This window comes from Numida meleagris, chromosome 5 (assembly GCF_002078875.1).
Source record: "Numida meleagris isolate 19003 breed g44 Domestic line chromosome 5, NumMel1.0, whole genome shotgun sequence".
NCBI classification, from domain to species: domain Eukaryota; kingdom Metazoa; phylum Chordata; class Aves; order Galliformes; family Numididae; genus Numida; species Numida meleagris.
Genome location: NC_034413.1, coordinates 29,113,742 through 29,128,849, shown reverse-complemented (window position 1 = coordinate 29,128,849; position 15,108 = coordinate 29,113,742). Strand labels below are relative to the sequence as shown.

Sequence of the window (15,108 nt, the reverse complement as noted above, 5' to 3'; positions counted from 1 at the left end):
CTCATGCTTTTTCAGTACTTTGCAGGCTTTTGGTTTGCTGTTCCATTCTGTCTAATCTCTCAGGATTCTTTATTTTTTTTTATTTTTCTTGTTTCCAAGGGGCAATTTGTAGATCTGTTCAGAAAAACTGTGTGGACAGATTTCTGGGATACAGTGGTATTTTTTACATAGGTTAAAAACTACTTGTACCTGTAAAATCTCTGTGGGATAAGAGAGATGCTGTGGGATGTGAAACATTGTGACATCAGTCAATTGTATTGAGACTTCATGCTTGTGTTGACATGCTCCACATTGTATTTGTTTGTATGGTATAGGATGGGTATTTCTGAAACCTGGTTTAGCCCACAGTAGAGCTGGCTAATATTAATTTATGTTTTCAGGTAAGCATTGTGTTTATTTGTACCACTATGCAGATTGATTTGCTTATCAGTTTTAATTCTTTTCTATTTCATTTTATTTTTAGGTATGCCCCAGATTCTACCCTCCAGGAAGCCCCAGAAAGGTAAAACCTTGAAGTTCCACTTTTGTTCATTATCTGAGTTTACGTGTAAGTTTGTTATTTCTCCAGCTCCTGTACCAAAGTTACAAAGTAAAGCTCAGTGCTGGAGGGAAATTTAAAAAACAAACAAACAAAAAACCCCTGAAATTGGATACTGTAAAACATCCCAGGAAGTTTGGGACGGGAATATCTTGTCTCCTTCTCCCATTTCTTTTTCCATCTCTTTTTTCCTCTAGTCCGGGTACCATATTTCTCACAAATGATAAGGCCAAATGTTGCACAGCGAATAATTTATTTCAAGTTGATTTTTCTGTTTCTGTACTGGAAAAACTTCTGATTACTTGTCATTACGGTCACCGGTTCAAACAAATACGTGCACTGGAGATGCTGTGTCAGACCTGTTGTACCATCTAATCAGACGGTTACACTAACTGTATCTCAACTTTCTTCATTCCCTTAATGTATTTAAATTCTACTCTTTAGATTCATGGTTTTTCTTCACAAAACAGACACCTCTTAGTGCTCACTTATATTTTTATTTTCCAAAAATAAAAACACCACCACTACCCAAACATTTCACAGAACTGTCTCCCACTTCGGTTTTGTATTTCTTGGACCTTGTGATGTGTTTAAAAGTTTAAATGGGTGAATCTGTAACCTAATTTTCCGCAGTATGTTTTTGTTTTGCTTTAAACACCAAGGTATTTGCTGGTCCTGAAATTGCCATCACCTTGGTAGAAAATGAACATCTTCAATTTTACTTCCAGGTGTCAGAACTAAGCTCTCACACTGACACTGTGACCAATCATTGAAGACAAACTAATGTGAAAGTCTCTTGGTGACACCGTTAGAACTTTAAAAGTGTACCGTGAGCCAGGGATGTCTTCCTTTGATCACTTCTCCATGTTCAAGTTGGAACATCCCCAGCTGCTCTCTCCTGAGTGTAACACATTTCGTGGAGGAGGTGTGGCTCTTCTTTTCAATGCTCTTTGGCTAGAAGACCCTCTCACTGCTCTGATTAACTCACTGCCCGTAAGAGAGGAGCATTCTTTTTGCCAAGCAGTCTAATTATTTGATTCTGTGAAACAAAGCTTCTTAATTAATGAAACTGGATGCGTAGTCCTTAGGCATGTTCCCAGCTGACTAACATCTAACTTCATGGGGCACCCTCACTGGTGGCTGCTGCTTCACTGCTCTGTTGTGCTCATCAGACAGCCAACCTGACAAGTATCAAGTGGTTGCACAATTGAACCCTGCATTGCTGATTGTTAGGAGGGAAAGGGGAGAAATGGGAATTTTCAGGGGAACACCAGGAATTGTTTCCACATAGCAGGCAGTTCTCTTCTACCTTTCCTGCTTCCTTGTTAGCGTTGAACAGTGGTAACAGCTGACTAATAACCAACTGCATGCAATGAGAGTGGCTGAGCTATAATGATCTGTGATGACCACTTTTCCTTTTTAAGTCTTATATCCCGCATGCTGTCATCGTACACGGGCCTGTGTGCTTGGTGCCTGCTGAGCTTGATAATATTCGGTTCCTATTTTTGTACCCTTAAAGAATTGAAGTGCAGTGCATACTTAAAAGAATGGACGCAGAGGAAATTATACCAATGCATTAATTATTTTCTTAATGCCAGAAACAAATAATTTTCCTTTAAATTTCAACAGAAATAGCTACTGTATTTTTTTTGCAATGAAAAGGTAAGCTGAATGTAAAAACCTTATGAGAGCTTAGAATTTATGATGAAGAATCATGAATTGAAAGAAAGATGTAAAACTGCTTTTTCTTCACATTGTATGATTTTTAAACTGACAGTCCTAGTCTGAAAGTGTAATTGCTTTCTCTTCTGCCTGACATTAAGTATGTTCTTTTTATTGTTGTTCAGGTTATTTCTTACCATTACAGTTTTACCTTGTCATGACTCAGTCCAAACTCCAACATTTTACTGATTTGAGGAGCTTTGAACAAGCTGATGTTTGAGATGAAAGCTTTTTTCATTACTTAGATTACATATTTGTGTGGGATGAGAATCAGATGGCAGCATTTTAGAAATCTAGTTCACTGCTTCAGTCTTTTGTGCCAGTTATCTGTCTGGTCAGGACTTTGATATAAAGGCTTGGAAATTAGAGCTGGCATCTGTTGGCCTTTTTGTTTAAAGCTGTGTTAAGTTAATGGAAGCAGCCAAAAGTGGGGACTGGGCAGGCAGAGGAACAAACTCTGGGGCTGATATTCTCTCAGCTGGAAGATGATGGCATGATACTCAGGAAGCAGTGCGCAACATGGTGGGTACAAATTTACTGGAGGAAAAATGACTTTTACAGAAATTATGTGGAATGATTAAGTACTGTTAACTGCATCTGTTATATGGTTTTTGCTGATCCAAGTTTATGCAGTGCCAAATTTGGAATTTGGGGAATGTAAAACTTTTCTTTTAATCTTGCACTTACCAAATGATATTGGAGTAACTGAGAATTCTGTTGACTTGCCTTTGCAGGAATTTGTGGCACACGCACGCATGAAAACAAAATGAAGGAAAACAAAAATCCTACAAAACTACTCAAACAGTTTTCAGGAAAATGTATTGGCTTTTCAAATTTAGTGTTTTGACTCTCACATTTTTGCTATATAGTGTCTTACAGATAGATTGTGTCCATGATTAACTTCAGGTGTGAATTTGTGCCCGGGAAATAAGTGCTTCCTCCAATATTTGACCTCCAAGTGAGAATTTTTAATGTCAGCTGGTGGGGAAAAAAAAAAAAAAGAATCGGATTGGATCTGATTCTTCAACTGGTAGAAGAAACTGCTACAGATCACGCGTGCTTTTTACTGACTTTTTAGCTGTGTTCATGTGGAGCCTTGATATGCATCAACGTGTGCATTAGAAGTCTTTTGAGCTCATGTGTGAAGATACTGTAATGTGACTGCGTAGCAAAAGCTTGAGTGTCAAATGCACTGTCTTGTCTGTGCTTATATTTCTTAGAAATCCCAGCAGCTCAATTTATAACACAGAAGGTATTCATTCACATATCTATACTTAAAACTACTAGATTGTTATTAGCAAAAACAAACCTATATATGTTATAACAAAACAAATTTTTAGAAAGAGCACTGCAGTTAGAAGACAAAGAATGATAGGCATTAGAGACAGTGCTAATACACTTTCTTAATGCTATAGGAACACATTGTAAACCTCAGCATTATTTATCAGTGGCAAGTATCCCCCAGTGTTTTTTTGGATGGTATATTAGCTAGTGAACAGATTATTGTCTTTGTGGATGCTTCTGATCTGCTCTCTTGAGTTTTGAGGGAAATGCTGTTACCTTCTTATTGAGGAATTATTTTCATGACCTACTTGCAGTGGCATCACGTGGTCCAGTGGAGCCTTTTATCCATCACCCCACTTTAGTTCTACATACGTTGACAAAAAGACATGTTGAACACAGTTTATCATTTTTAAGATATCGAAGGCAGTTTATCATTGCTCTTGCATCAGCATTGTGCCTGAGATACTTTTCCTGAGATATATACCATGGCATGCCTTTTCCAAGTGTTTTTCTTCTTTTAATAAAGTATCATAAGCAGTTCATCTATCAGCCACCAGGGATAGAGAAAATAATTCTTTCTAGATCTTCTTAGGAAGAACAAGCAACAAAGGATTTTGGTTTAGTTCTTCATAAGACATCTGAACCTTGATTCATATATAATATGAATTTATTTCATATATTTATTCATGTATACTATATATAATATTTCATATATTCATGTATATACGAATTTGTAGTTTTGTAATAAGTTCAACTAATATACATGTATGTATTAGTGGATATAGTGTGTATATATATATATATATAATATATATATATAAATTGATCTTTTTACAAATCTTTTTATAAGTCAGTTGACAGGTGAAGTACTGTGAGTGCAATGTACCAGGTGGTAGAGCCACATGAACATTCCAGAACTGTGATTAAAAAAAACCAACCAAACAAAACATTGTATTTGGGATTTCTAGTTTAGCTTTTGTCTGCAGTGTAAGTCTGAAAGTTGCTTTTCTTCCTTCTTCCTCTATAGTACAAATCAGTCAGCTACTACAGCTATTTTTGGCAGGCAAATATTGCTTTAGCTAGGAACCTATTGTATGCTATTCCTTTTAGAACATTTTCATAAATACATAAATCACAATAATGGTTCTGAGCAAGACGGATTGTTCTTTGAAGTTTTAGTTAATCTGTTTTGCCCTACTCTATGCAAAGACACAAAATGGTAAATATAAATGAAAATGACAAAAAAACCTTTGGTAGTACCTTAGAATTAGTAGTAGCCGCCATCAGCAATATCAGCAATCAGTAAAACCCTTCTTATTTCACTTCTCATAGTACCTGTGAACTATGGTTGTTTTGTGATTTTTTTTTTTCAATATCTCATTTGATTTTTCAAATCAAAATTATCTTATTTCTATTGGAAGTTTCTTTATTCAGCGTGTAAGAATAAAAAAATTATCTTCTGTTATGTAGACTTTACCTTGAGTGTATTTCTGAGGGCTTTTTTTCTCAGTAGAAAGAACATTAACAATGGAAACCTAAACTTTGTTACTTTATCTCAGCCTTTTTCAAACAAATGACAGTTTTGAATTTTCCTTACATAATTACAAGAATTACCTTTTTTCTGAATGCTGCAATTTTATATGCAAAATGCCAGAAAGGTTTGGGTTCTAAATATTATACTTTCCTGGCTTCAGAAGTAACAGGCCAAAATGATGCCTCGGCAGAAGATGGCAAGGCTTCTGGGCTTATCTCCAAACTTCCATTATGTAATGGCTTTGTTGCATCTGTGCAGCACCTGTTGGAGGAGGGGTATTACATGAATCCTCGAGTGTGAGCAGTGGCTGCTGACAGAAGCAGTCAGCTAAGGACAAGGAAAACTATCAGATTCAAGCAACCCTTGTATCTTTAGCGATGTGTAGAGATCACTTGAAGGATGGGGTGAAGAAAATTAGTCAAGTGTATGTCTGAAGTTTCTGGGGTGCCAATCACTCTGAAGCAGTCTTTGCTGATGAAATGATGATGGCTTCTTTATAGAAACTGCACCATTTTCTATCATCCTGCCAGTAGCAAAACTGCCTAGTTTCCTCAGGACATGAGCTAGGGAACTCTTCTTCCCAAGCAGAGAGAAGCTGTTGTGACAGGAGATGTAGATGTTAACAGGGAATCTTTTTAAGTTTGGTCACTGTGAAAGGATTTCATCCTCTCCCATCTCTTAAGATAAATGTGAGGAATAGGACCGCTAGTGATCACAGCAGTGTGGCAAACAGAAGGGGTATGCCCCAGAAGGGTTTGGTACAGTGAATAAGCAAAGTACCAGGTTCTGAGGAGCCTGAAAGATACAAAGTGTGGGGTAAAAAGGAACTGATTAGGCTGTTTAGAATCTAATCCTGGGAAGGGTAACTAACCATGCTGGGTTAAATGGGTGTGGATTGTGAGAAAAACCTTGAAGGCTGAAAACACATGGGAAGAAATTAATTGGGAAACTTGTAGTCTTGAAAGTGAAAAAGCAAGTATGAAAATATGCTAAAAGATGCTTAAAAAAAACCCAACTGCTAGGCAGATACCAGCTGTGTGATAATGCATTATCTGTGATGTTATGCAGAATGCAACTGATGCTGAGATCTAAATTGAAAGAGAGCAGGTATTCACCTATGCCTGGAAAGGAGTGAAACAGTAGGTCCAAAAGGTAACCTCTGAGTCTACTAAACTGTAAAGGTGTGGGGGAGAGTGACTGGGAAAAAGCCAGGAAGTGGATGGATGGAGAAATTACTGGAGTTCACAGTTGTCTCATGATAGAGTGGATGGACATTGGAGAGCTGTCACAGGCACTGATTCCAGAGGCTGGTATGTGTGCAAAAGGCAAAGTCAGATGTGTGACCAAGGTGGTATGTAGAGGGAGTTGATCTGTGTAGAGAGGGCATGTGGAACGAGGAGGAAAGTGTAGGGTCTGAATCTTCTGACTGGTACGAAGTTTCAGTGGCTGTGCTGAGACAGAACAGTGCACTCAAGTCAAGAAGATGCAGATGACATAATGAAAGAGAGAGGGTGGAGAACAATTCATTTAAAGGGAAAATGAAAGGTAAAGGGAGTGATGGAAGAATCTCAAAGAAAAAGAATGACAAATAGCGCTTACTTTTAAACTGCTTTTGAAAAGAATAGCACGTTTGCCATACCACAGGAGAAAAACAAGATGGCAATTTAACTCCTTGTGCATAGAATGTAGATGGATAAGTGTAATGAAGTGAAAGAATATGACTTTCTATTGAGAGTAATTCCTCTATCCATGTTTGGCATGATTTTATCAATCAGTTTAAAAGCTGTCATAAAGTGAGTAGTAATCATCTTTAAGTTAAGAAAAATATTCACAACTTAGAACAGTGTTGGATGACTGATTTTTGCAACTTGAAACTGAATTGTTATGTAAATTGGAGCTTGAAATAGCTCCAATTTTATGCTCTGAAATGGGCCTAAGCCAGTGCATGTACAGTGCATACACTTTGCTGCTTTGTTTTTTCTAAATACATGTTAATAATGGTGTCTCTGTGAAGCATTTATGACATTACCCTGGAGTTTCATAATCAAATGGCAGTAATCCGTTCTCTTCGTCAGCCAGTAAGACTTTGAAAATGGACTTCTTAATTACAACATTTCTAGCTAATGGTTATTCTGACTGACTTACATGTCATGGTAATGAAACTTAAACTGCTTTTCTGGTTATCAGAATTGTATAAGTAGAAGCTGAATCTCCTTCTGAAGAAGGCCACATGCAGATAGCAAAATATGAACTTTATTAATGCAATATATGGAAATCTGTTCCTGCTAATGCATCCTGTTATCAGAACAAGTATTGCCATTACTGTTGAATGCTCTCATGGTCCTTCTTCAGCAAGAAGACACGATAAGCACTGCCTTAAAATAATGTGGAAATGGGACGTGTATGATGTGCAAGGAATTGTCTTTTGCTCTAGACGCTGTTCTGATTGGTATATACTATGAAGAATGGAGTGGAAATACGATGCAGATCTGCTGTTTGGAGACCAGAGGAATAGATCCTTTTAGAATATTCCATGTTTGAATTCTGTTTGATATGACTACAAAGATGCAGGCAGTGAAGTTTGTTAGCAGCTCTCCATATAGGAATGAGATGGTGGGAAGCCCTTAGAGGATGAAGTGGGCTTGACTAGTGCTTGTAAGCTTCGAGGGCCACCACATGGGAAGGTAGAAATGCTGTAGTGATATGCAATTAAACAAATGCGTGAAGAAAAAATATACTGAAGAATGCATGCAACGTTGTGAAATGCAGCAACGTTCTCTCTGGAAAAGGGCTTTTGTTTGTTTTAGGATTGATGCTAAGGAAAATTCTTGAGAGAACTTGATGTGCATATTCCTTGAGATAACTGGTTAGCACTGTAGAGTGAGTGAGCAATTTTCACACTGAAGTAAAATACACTTTACAGAGTATTAGAGAAATCAATATTTTTCACTTGAATAAGATTGTAACTGTGGATTGGTGTTTGAAAAAGCAAATGGCACTTTTAAGCAGGAAGTCCTGATTGGAAGGGACTGTTTCTAATGTCTCTTTGCCACTTGGTGGCGAAGTGAGCATTTCTGGAAGAAGGCAGGTTGAGCATAAAAACTGCAGCGCAGATAACTTCTTTCCAGCATTTTGGTAAAACTGTCATATCAAGTGCCACTTCCAGCTGCATGACTCGTGTCATGTCATAGCTGCAATGTCTGCAAGGTGTGAATCCCTACAAATTCATCTGGAGTGTCTTGTGCAGCCTAGTTCATGGTTTCAGAAAGAAAGATACTTTCCTTTTCTGCAGCATCTCTTTGCTTAGGATATTAAGTACTCATCCTGAACAAATATTGCACAGGTGTGGAACTCCAGGCCCTAAGTGCGCATTAAGTATCACTTTGCATATGTAAGCTTTATATTCCGTGATGACGAAGTGCATCTTACATTTTAGCTATTTAAATGGTTTCTTTCTCCCACTCACCACCCAGCTGATAAAAGGAATAGGAAAATACACTTAGGTGAAAGAGAACGTTATGATGGTAGTCGTCTTTTACTGACTTTAAAGCCTTCTTGGCTTTCCAGTGTTGGTTCCTTCCATACACCCAACTGTTCTGTCACTCCCCATCCTCAAGAGGACAAGAGATAGTAAGAATAAAAAGCTTGTGGATTAGGATAAAGACAGTAAGATTTCTTACCAGTTCCCATCCTGGGTAAAATATCCTTGATTTGAGAGAGTTGATCTAATTTATTGCCAATTAAACATACAACTGGATGGTAAGAAAGACACAGACTCCCTCCAAAATGTTTATTTTCAATCAGTTATAATTATAAAATAAAACTAGTCATGAAATTCAGGGTCTTGAATATAAAGTGTGAGAAAACTTATGTTAAATAAAAGGAAAGTATTGTGTTTTTTCAGGGCACTTTGCATAGATAAGAAGAATATTTTGGATTTACACAACTTTTAGTCAACTGTCTGGGAGGCGTTTTCTTGGTTCTCCTTGTTCATTTGCTTTTCCTCGCAGATTTCAATAAAGTTAATCTCGAGCTCTGTAGAATAGAAGGGAGCAGTTTTGAAGCTTGCAACTTGGACAAAGCTGGAAACTTGCTACCTTTGGTACCTTCTATTATATCCAGTTGATTTTTATACAATGCCATAGCATCTATTATGAGAATTCGTGAATTAATTATTTGAATTACAAAGCTTTTTCTCCTCATTTTATGAGAAGTTGAAGTTCTTCCCTTCTTTTGAAGCTATTCTAATTGAATAACAACTCGAACTTAGATTGGCTTTTGGCTAAAATGAAAAATCCATATTCTGCATGACAGATTAGATTTGTGATTACAGATAGGGACAAGAATACCTTTTTGTGCTTGCTTCACTTATTTCTGGGGGCCTTTTTCCTCTGACAGTATTTAAAGGAAAGGCAGTTGTAGCCAGAGCTATTCCAAGGTCTTGTGGCTTTTGTTTTTTTCTCATTTATAGGTGTGTTGTTTTTTCTTAATAGAGAACATTTTATGTAGTTCAAGATTGGAAAAGATTCTTGGAAGTTTTATAGACACTGGCAAATGAAATGTACAGGTTTGTTTTAAACTTCATGGTGTGTTTTATTCATGAATATTACGTGGTGCTATAGATCAATAGAGTGTATAAAGAAAATTCTGATTAAGCTCTGCTTAGGGAAATATTTTACGGACCTTTATAGATGTCAACGGTTTTTCTTTTTTAAAGGTATGTAAATTACTTTCATGACTGCAAGTTGAAATAGAAAATTTTAATTTATAGGCACTAATCCAATGCAGCTTAAAAGGAATTTTAGTTATATATGTTCAATATCTGTTTTTGGAAACCAAGTTCTTTCATTCTTTCTGATATGATGTGTATATATATATGTATGATGTATATGATATATGTTGCCATGTTGGGAAGAAGTGAAATCCCAAACTATTTCTGTTGCATATATATATGAGATTCCAAACAAATATCTCTTTTCCTTGCCCTCAGCTGATCCCCAAGGAAAAAAACAAACAACAAACAAACAAAAAACACCACACACATTTGTTGGTTATTTGAGAGTCTTTGGGCCACTTTAAATTATGGGCATATTAGCATTAGAAGGAATATAAAAATGACAGTCTTTCTCCTTTTTTTTGATATCACTGAAGATCAGATTTAATATATTTCTATTTGACCTCTTGTATGCTAACTCTGGTCTCATTTTCCCTGCCACTCCATTATCTAGAAATTTATTCCCACTCATGTTTCTTCTAATGAGAGAACTCTAATCCTGGCCATATACAGTCTTGAATGTAAATAGGATATGAATTGTCATTTAGCTCTCTGAAATAATTACGGCCATCATTTCACCTATTCTATATGTGTTACCACTGGCAAGAAATGCTGCTCTTACTGTTGCAGATTTGAAATGATAGTAATAACGAATTTTGTCCACCCTGGAAATGGCTCTGTGCTTCAACCTTTCTATTCTTTTCTGAAACGTAGAGCTGATGAAAGACATTGCACAGGAGAAAGGAGTGGGAACAAAACCTCATTCCTCTTTTCACACATTCCCTTAGCTCCCAAATATTTTTTTCCTGGGGATATTTTTGTCAGAATTTCAAAAATAACTGAAAAAAAAAAAAGGAAAACTCCCCCTCTGAAGGGGAAAAAAAAAAAGGTCTAACTTGATTGCTTCTATGAACTGATCAACCTCTGGTATGTATTGTAGTATGACTGTCTGTATTTATACAAATATAAACACAGATTTATACAGTTTGTATTACAGTTTAGACTTGATCTCATCCACATACCATATTTCAGGGCTGTTTTCTTTATCAGGTGATTGGCCAGATGACAGTTCACTCAGTTTGCTTTCGTTTAGCAAACAAACTAAGTAGGTGTGGGCATTATTTATCTTCTGAGAACAGTTTCAGGTAAGTGTTTATATGTATATGTTTTGAGTAGACAAAGATGGAAGTCACTTATCCAAACAACTTTGGATAAATTTATTTGGAACGCTTTTGGACTCTGGAGAAAGTCTTCATTATCTAATTTGAAAGCAAAACTGAGAATGTCAAATCTTACTTGTTTCCAATCTTTTTTTAAAGTATGTGCTTACTTCAGCTATGACGTCTGTTCTTTGTCTCTTCAGTCTTCATTCCTATTCTGGTCTTTCCTCTGTGGGGCCATTCAACACAACAACAGTGTTGTGATGTCTTTCTGGGCCTGACTTGTGTGAGTCTTCATGAGTCTTCCAGCAGAAGAGATTTTCAAGCCTTCTAAGATATCTTTTTAAGGAACGGGTGAATGGCATTTTCCTGAAAACCCCAATGTCACCTCCTTTGTATACCTCAGGCACTATCAGGCATAATAGTTTTGAGTCTAAAAATGCTTTGTTTTTAAATTTCTTAGTGGAAATTTTCAGCTTGAATGTTACACATTTTTCTGTTAGTGATACTGCTTAATGCTTTTCTTGCACTTCTAAAGCATTTTTTTTATGGTGCGTGCATATAATGTGTTTTAAAATAAAACGTAAGAGATGAACAAATTGTCACCGAACCAAAATGTCATGAAGTATGTTTTTCTCCCGAATTAGGGAATCTGGATAATCCTATTATACTGTGCTCTAAACATAGTCCCAAAGCAGAGCTTTGCTAATGTTGTTAGTATTTTTCACTTGTTTTTAAAGAGAACTGCTTTGCTTGTTGCTGCACTATTACAAGAAAAAAATCAGATGAGTGTGTGGGTTTAAGCAAAAACAGAAACAAGAAACCTTGCAGCCTGGGCCCTTTGAATCTATGCTAACTTCATGTTATTCAGCACTTACTAGTTCACTGAATTGTAGTTTTGTGAATAATTTGTCATGAAGGCTTATACCATTTTCCTTGCTTGTGAAGCTGCTGTCCTTTTCTGTGATTATCAGAATTTATATTGTTTTAGGGAATAAAAAGGCTGCACATGCATGTATGTGTAGCTGTTACATTACATTGTCCCACATAGTTGGCTTAAGTAGGTGGACGTTAGGTTGGACTTAATGTACACCAACTACAGAGATGTGCTATTCTGGAACGCTGTTGCATGATGACCAAAGTGTGAACCCCTGTAATGATGTGAGACCTAACCAGCCAGCCTGGGGGCTTGTGATGGAGGAAGCACCATGGAGAGGTACACCACATCTCCCCCAGCCATGGCACTGCTATGCAGCATGGTGAAACAGCCCTGGGAGTGGCAGCCTCTCAGCTCGTTTGCCTCTTCATCTCCTAATATAACCATGAATAGATGTTGCATGCTGGGAAACTCCTCATACACACTGAGCTGTCAAATCCTGTCATGGTTTCTGACATTAAGGGACATCTGGAATGTGTGGTTGGAAGTACTGTCTGTAGGGTGAGGCTCATTTGCCCCACACTTGTCCTGATATTGCCCCTGTGGAGGTTTGAACCAGACTGTTTCTGCTTCCATCCTTCTACTGCAGGGCTTTGCAAATGGTGATGTATGGGTGCTGAGCGTAAGATGTGCCTCCTTAATTTAGTAGAATGGTCTGTTTTTCTAGACTGAAACTTCAGTGAACTCCCTACAAAATATATTTACAGTCTCACAAAGTATGAAAGAAGTAAAATCAAAATCAGAATCTGTCATCAAGTATCTCTCAGCGTGTGAATGTGGACTTCTACAACTTGGATGTAAGGTATGATCTCTGTATAACTATTTTCAGACTCAGCTGGCAGAGAATTAATTTGCACTGCCTAGCAAATTTTGTAGGATTTTTGTGGTATGACTCTGTTACATACCTAATTTTTGGTTTAGTATCTTCTTGTTAGTGAACTGGAACTCTTACCAACCTCATTTGCTGAGGGATGCCTCAAAGCAAGCTAATTCATCCCTCAAGCGAGCAACGGAAAGAATTTAATCTCTTAGCTTTCTCCCTCCCACGGAGTAACTTCCTAGCCACTCTGGGCTTCACTCCCAGTCTCCCTTCAGTTCCATCCTCGAGGGGTATGTTTGTCCTCCAGGCTCTTAACTTCAGTTAGCTAACATATGTTAAAATAACTGTGAAGATAAGGCAGCTCAATTTTGATCCATGTTAGCATCTCATGTTCAGCCCTGGACTTAAATGCACAGATTATTTTTAACTTCTTAATAAAAAAGTAAAAGCCTGAGTTTGCACGTCTTTACTTTGGTTTCCTGTTCGGTTTATTTATCTCAGGTCAGAATACTTTTTTTTTTTTCAAATCCAGATATTTGTCCTCCTCAAGGAGATGTAATAAATTATTTCTTGATAGTATAGGAGAGTTTGCAGCTCTCTTTATTATTTAATCAGAAGGCTCTTCTTCCCTGTATCTTTAGTTCACTTCTGCTTCTATCTCAGAATGCTGTTCCAGGTCTGAACGATTGCTACACTTTCCATTAAAAGGAGAAGGGAGACTGACTGGGTTACTGCCAGCCTACGACATGATTTTTAGGCCAGGATAATCTTCAGTGTGGTAGTTTTGTCTATAGTGAACCATACCAGTAATCAGACACAGCTGCTAAGGGAGACCACCACTCTATTTTCACAACTTCAGGCAAAGTGTTGTTTTTTGGGGGCGTTGTTTTTCTGTTTGCATGAGATAATGCACCTCTGCATGAGCGAGCCTTTGCAAACAATCAGATTGACACTTAAGCTGTGTGTTTTCTTTAGAATAAATGCTAAGGAAGGCAGTAATGGTGACATTTAAATTGTGGGGTTTTTTTGTTTTGTTTTGTTTTTTAAATTTCTTTGTGAGAAAGAGAGGATTAGAGTTCATTTGCCTTCCAGTTTCTCAGCACTTATTCCACTCCTGTCTAGGTAATACTTGATTTAACCTTGAATTTTGCTTTATTGTAGCAGAATATTGCTTGAGATACAAGAAGTACTAGGTAGTCAATCTGTAAAGTGATCTTGCAGTAAACATTGAGTGCAACAAGCTTCTGTTAAATTAATTTTGTGGATTTCTATCCAAATAAAAAGCAAGCTGTCTTTTTTTTTTTTCTGCCTTGCTTTTTCCACACAAATAGTTCTTTTAGCTGGACTTTGAAGTATCTCAGCTATTTGGATTTGGGTGTTTCAGTGTAGCAAGCAGCTTGCTCACAGCCTTCTTGTTAAAACCCACTGCTCACAGTTATAAAACAGGTCACCAGTAACAAGTTGTGCACCCCTTGCTTCTCGCGCACAAGTCACTCTATGTTATAAATAGAACTGTGTTGATAGACAGAACTTGGCCTGTCCTGTTGTCCTCTTATGCGAGTTATTTTGATTTAAAAATAGAACTGTCCTAGTAGATATGTATCAGAGAGGTTGTGAAAGTTCACTTCTGGACACTACTGTAATTAAGCAGTAAGTTGCAGAGAGTGGTGTGTGTGTTCTCATCAGGAATCTAAAGAGTTTTAAAGTACGATAGTATTAATGTCAGTTTTCAAGTAGCAATGCATTTACCAAGTGTTAACTGTGTTCCTTTGCTTTAGCTCATCAGAACATACCCAAATACACAGATACACTTCCTCAAAGAAATAACTTTTTATAAGTGTTATTTAAAACCAAACAAACTACACACAAAAAAACCCAACAAAAACCAGTAAGCCCAGACTATATAGATAGCAGGCAGTAATTGTTACTCCAAATTTATCAAACTGTGCCCTTGCTTGTAGTAGTACTGCTGTATGTTTAAATATATATTCTTTCTGAATGGCCATGTTTCTGTAGCGTATTTTAATGTAATTTTGAATCGGTATTGATCTTTTTTTTAATATTAATTGAAGCTCACTTCAGAATCTTGAAGTTTTCCTTGATTTCTGTTGATTTTCAGAAATCTGTTGGTTTTTTGTGGTTGGTTGTTTTTCAGGTAGTGTGCCTCAGCCGCAATTTAATATGCCCAAAGAATTGGATATTGAAAATCTTTATTTTTTTCAAGGAGATGTATTTGACTTTTTCTGTTTCCTCTTCAGTTACCTTAGGTGTTTAAATATATGGATTTACATAGAATATGCAGAAGGCTTGGGGCTTTGAAGAAGGTTTTTTTCAGTAAC

The 15,108-nt window shown here is 37.0% G+C and overlaps 1 protein-coding gene across 6 annotated transcripts in view; it reads left to right on the top strand.

The window, feature by feature from the left end:
* ANK3 (ankyrin 3) overlaps positions 1–15,108 on the top strand; it is a 350,679-nt gene that overhangs the window by 39,419 nt on the left and 296,152 nt on the right. For all 6 annotated transcript variants that reach the window (XM_021397586.1, XM_021397585.1, XM_021397583.1 and 3 more), the window contains exon 2: positions 464–502. In XM_021397586.1, the coding sequence (XP_021253261.1) occupies positions 464–502 (39 nt within the window). The remainder of the gene's footprint in view (positions 1–463; positions 503–15,108) is intronic.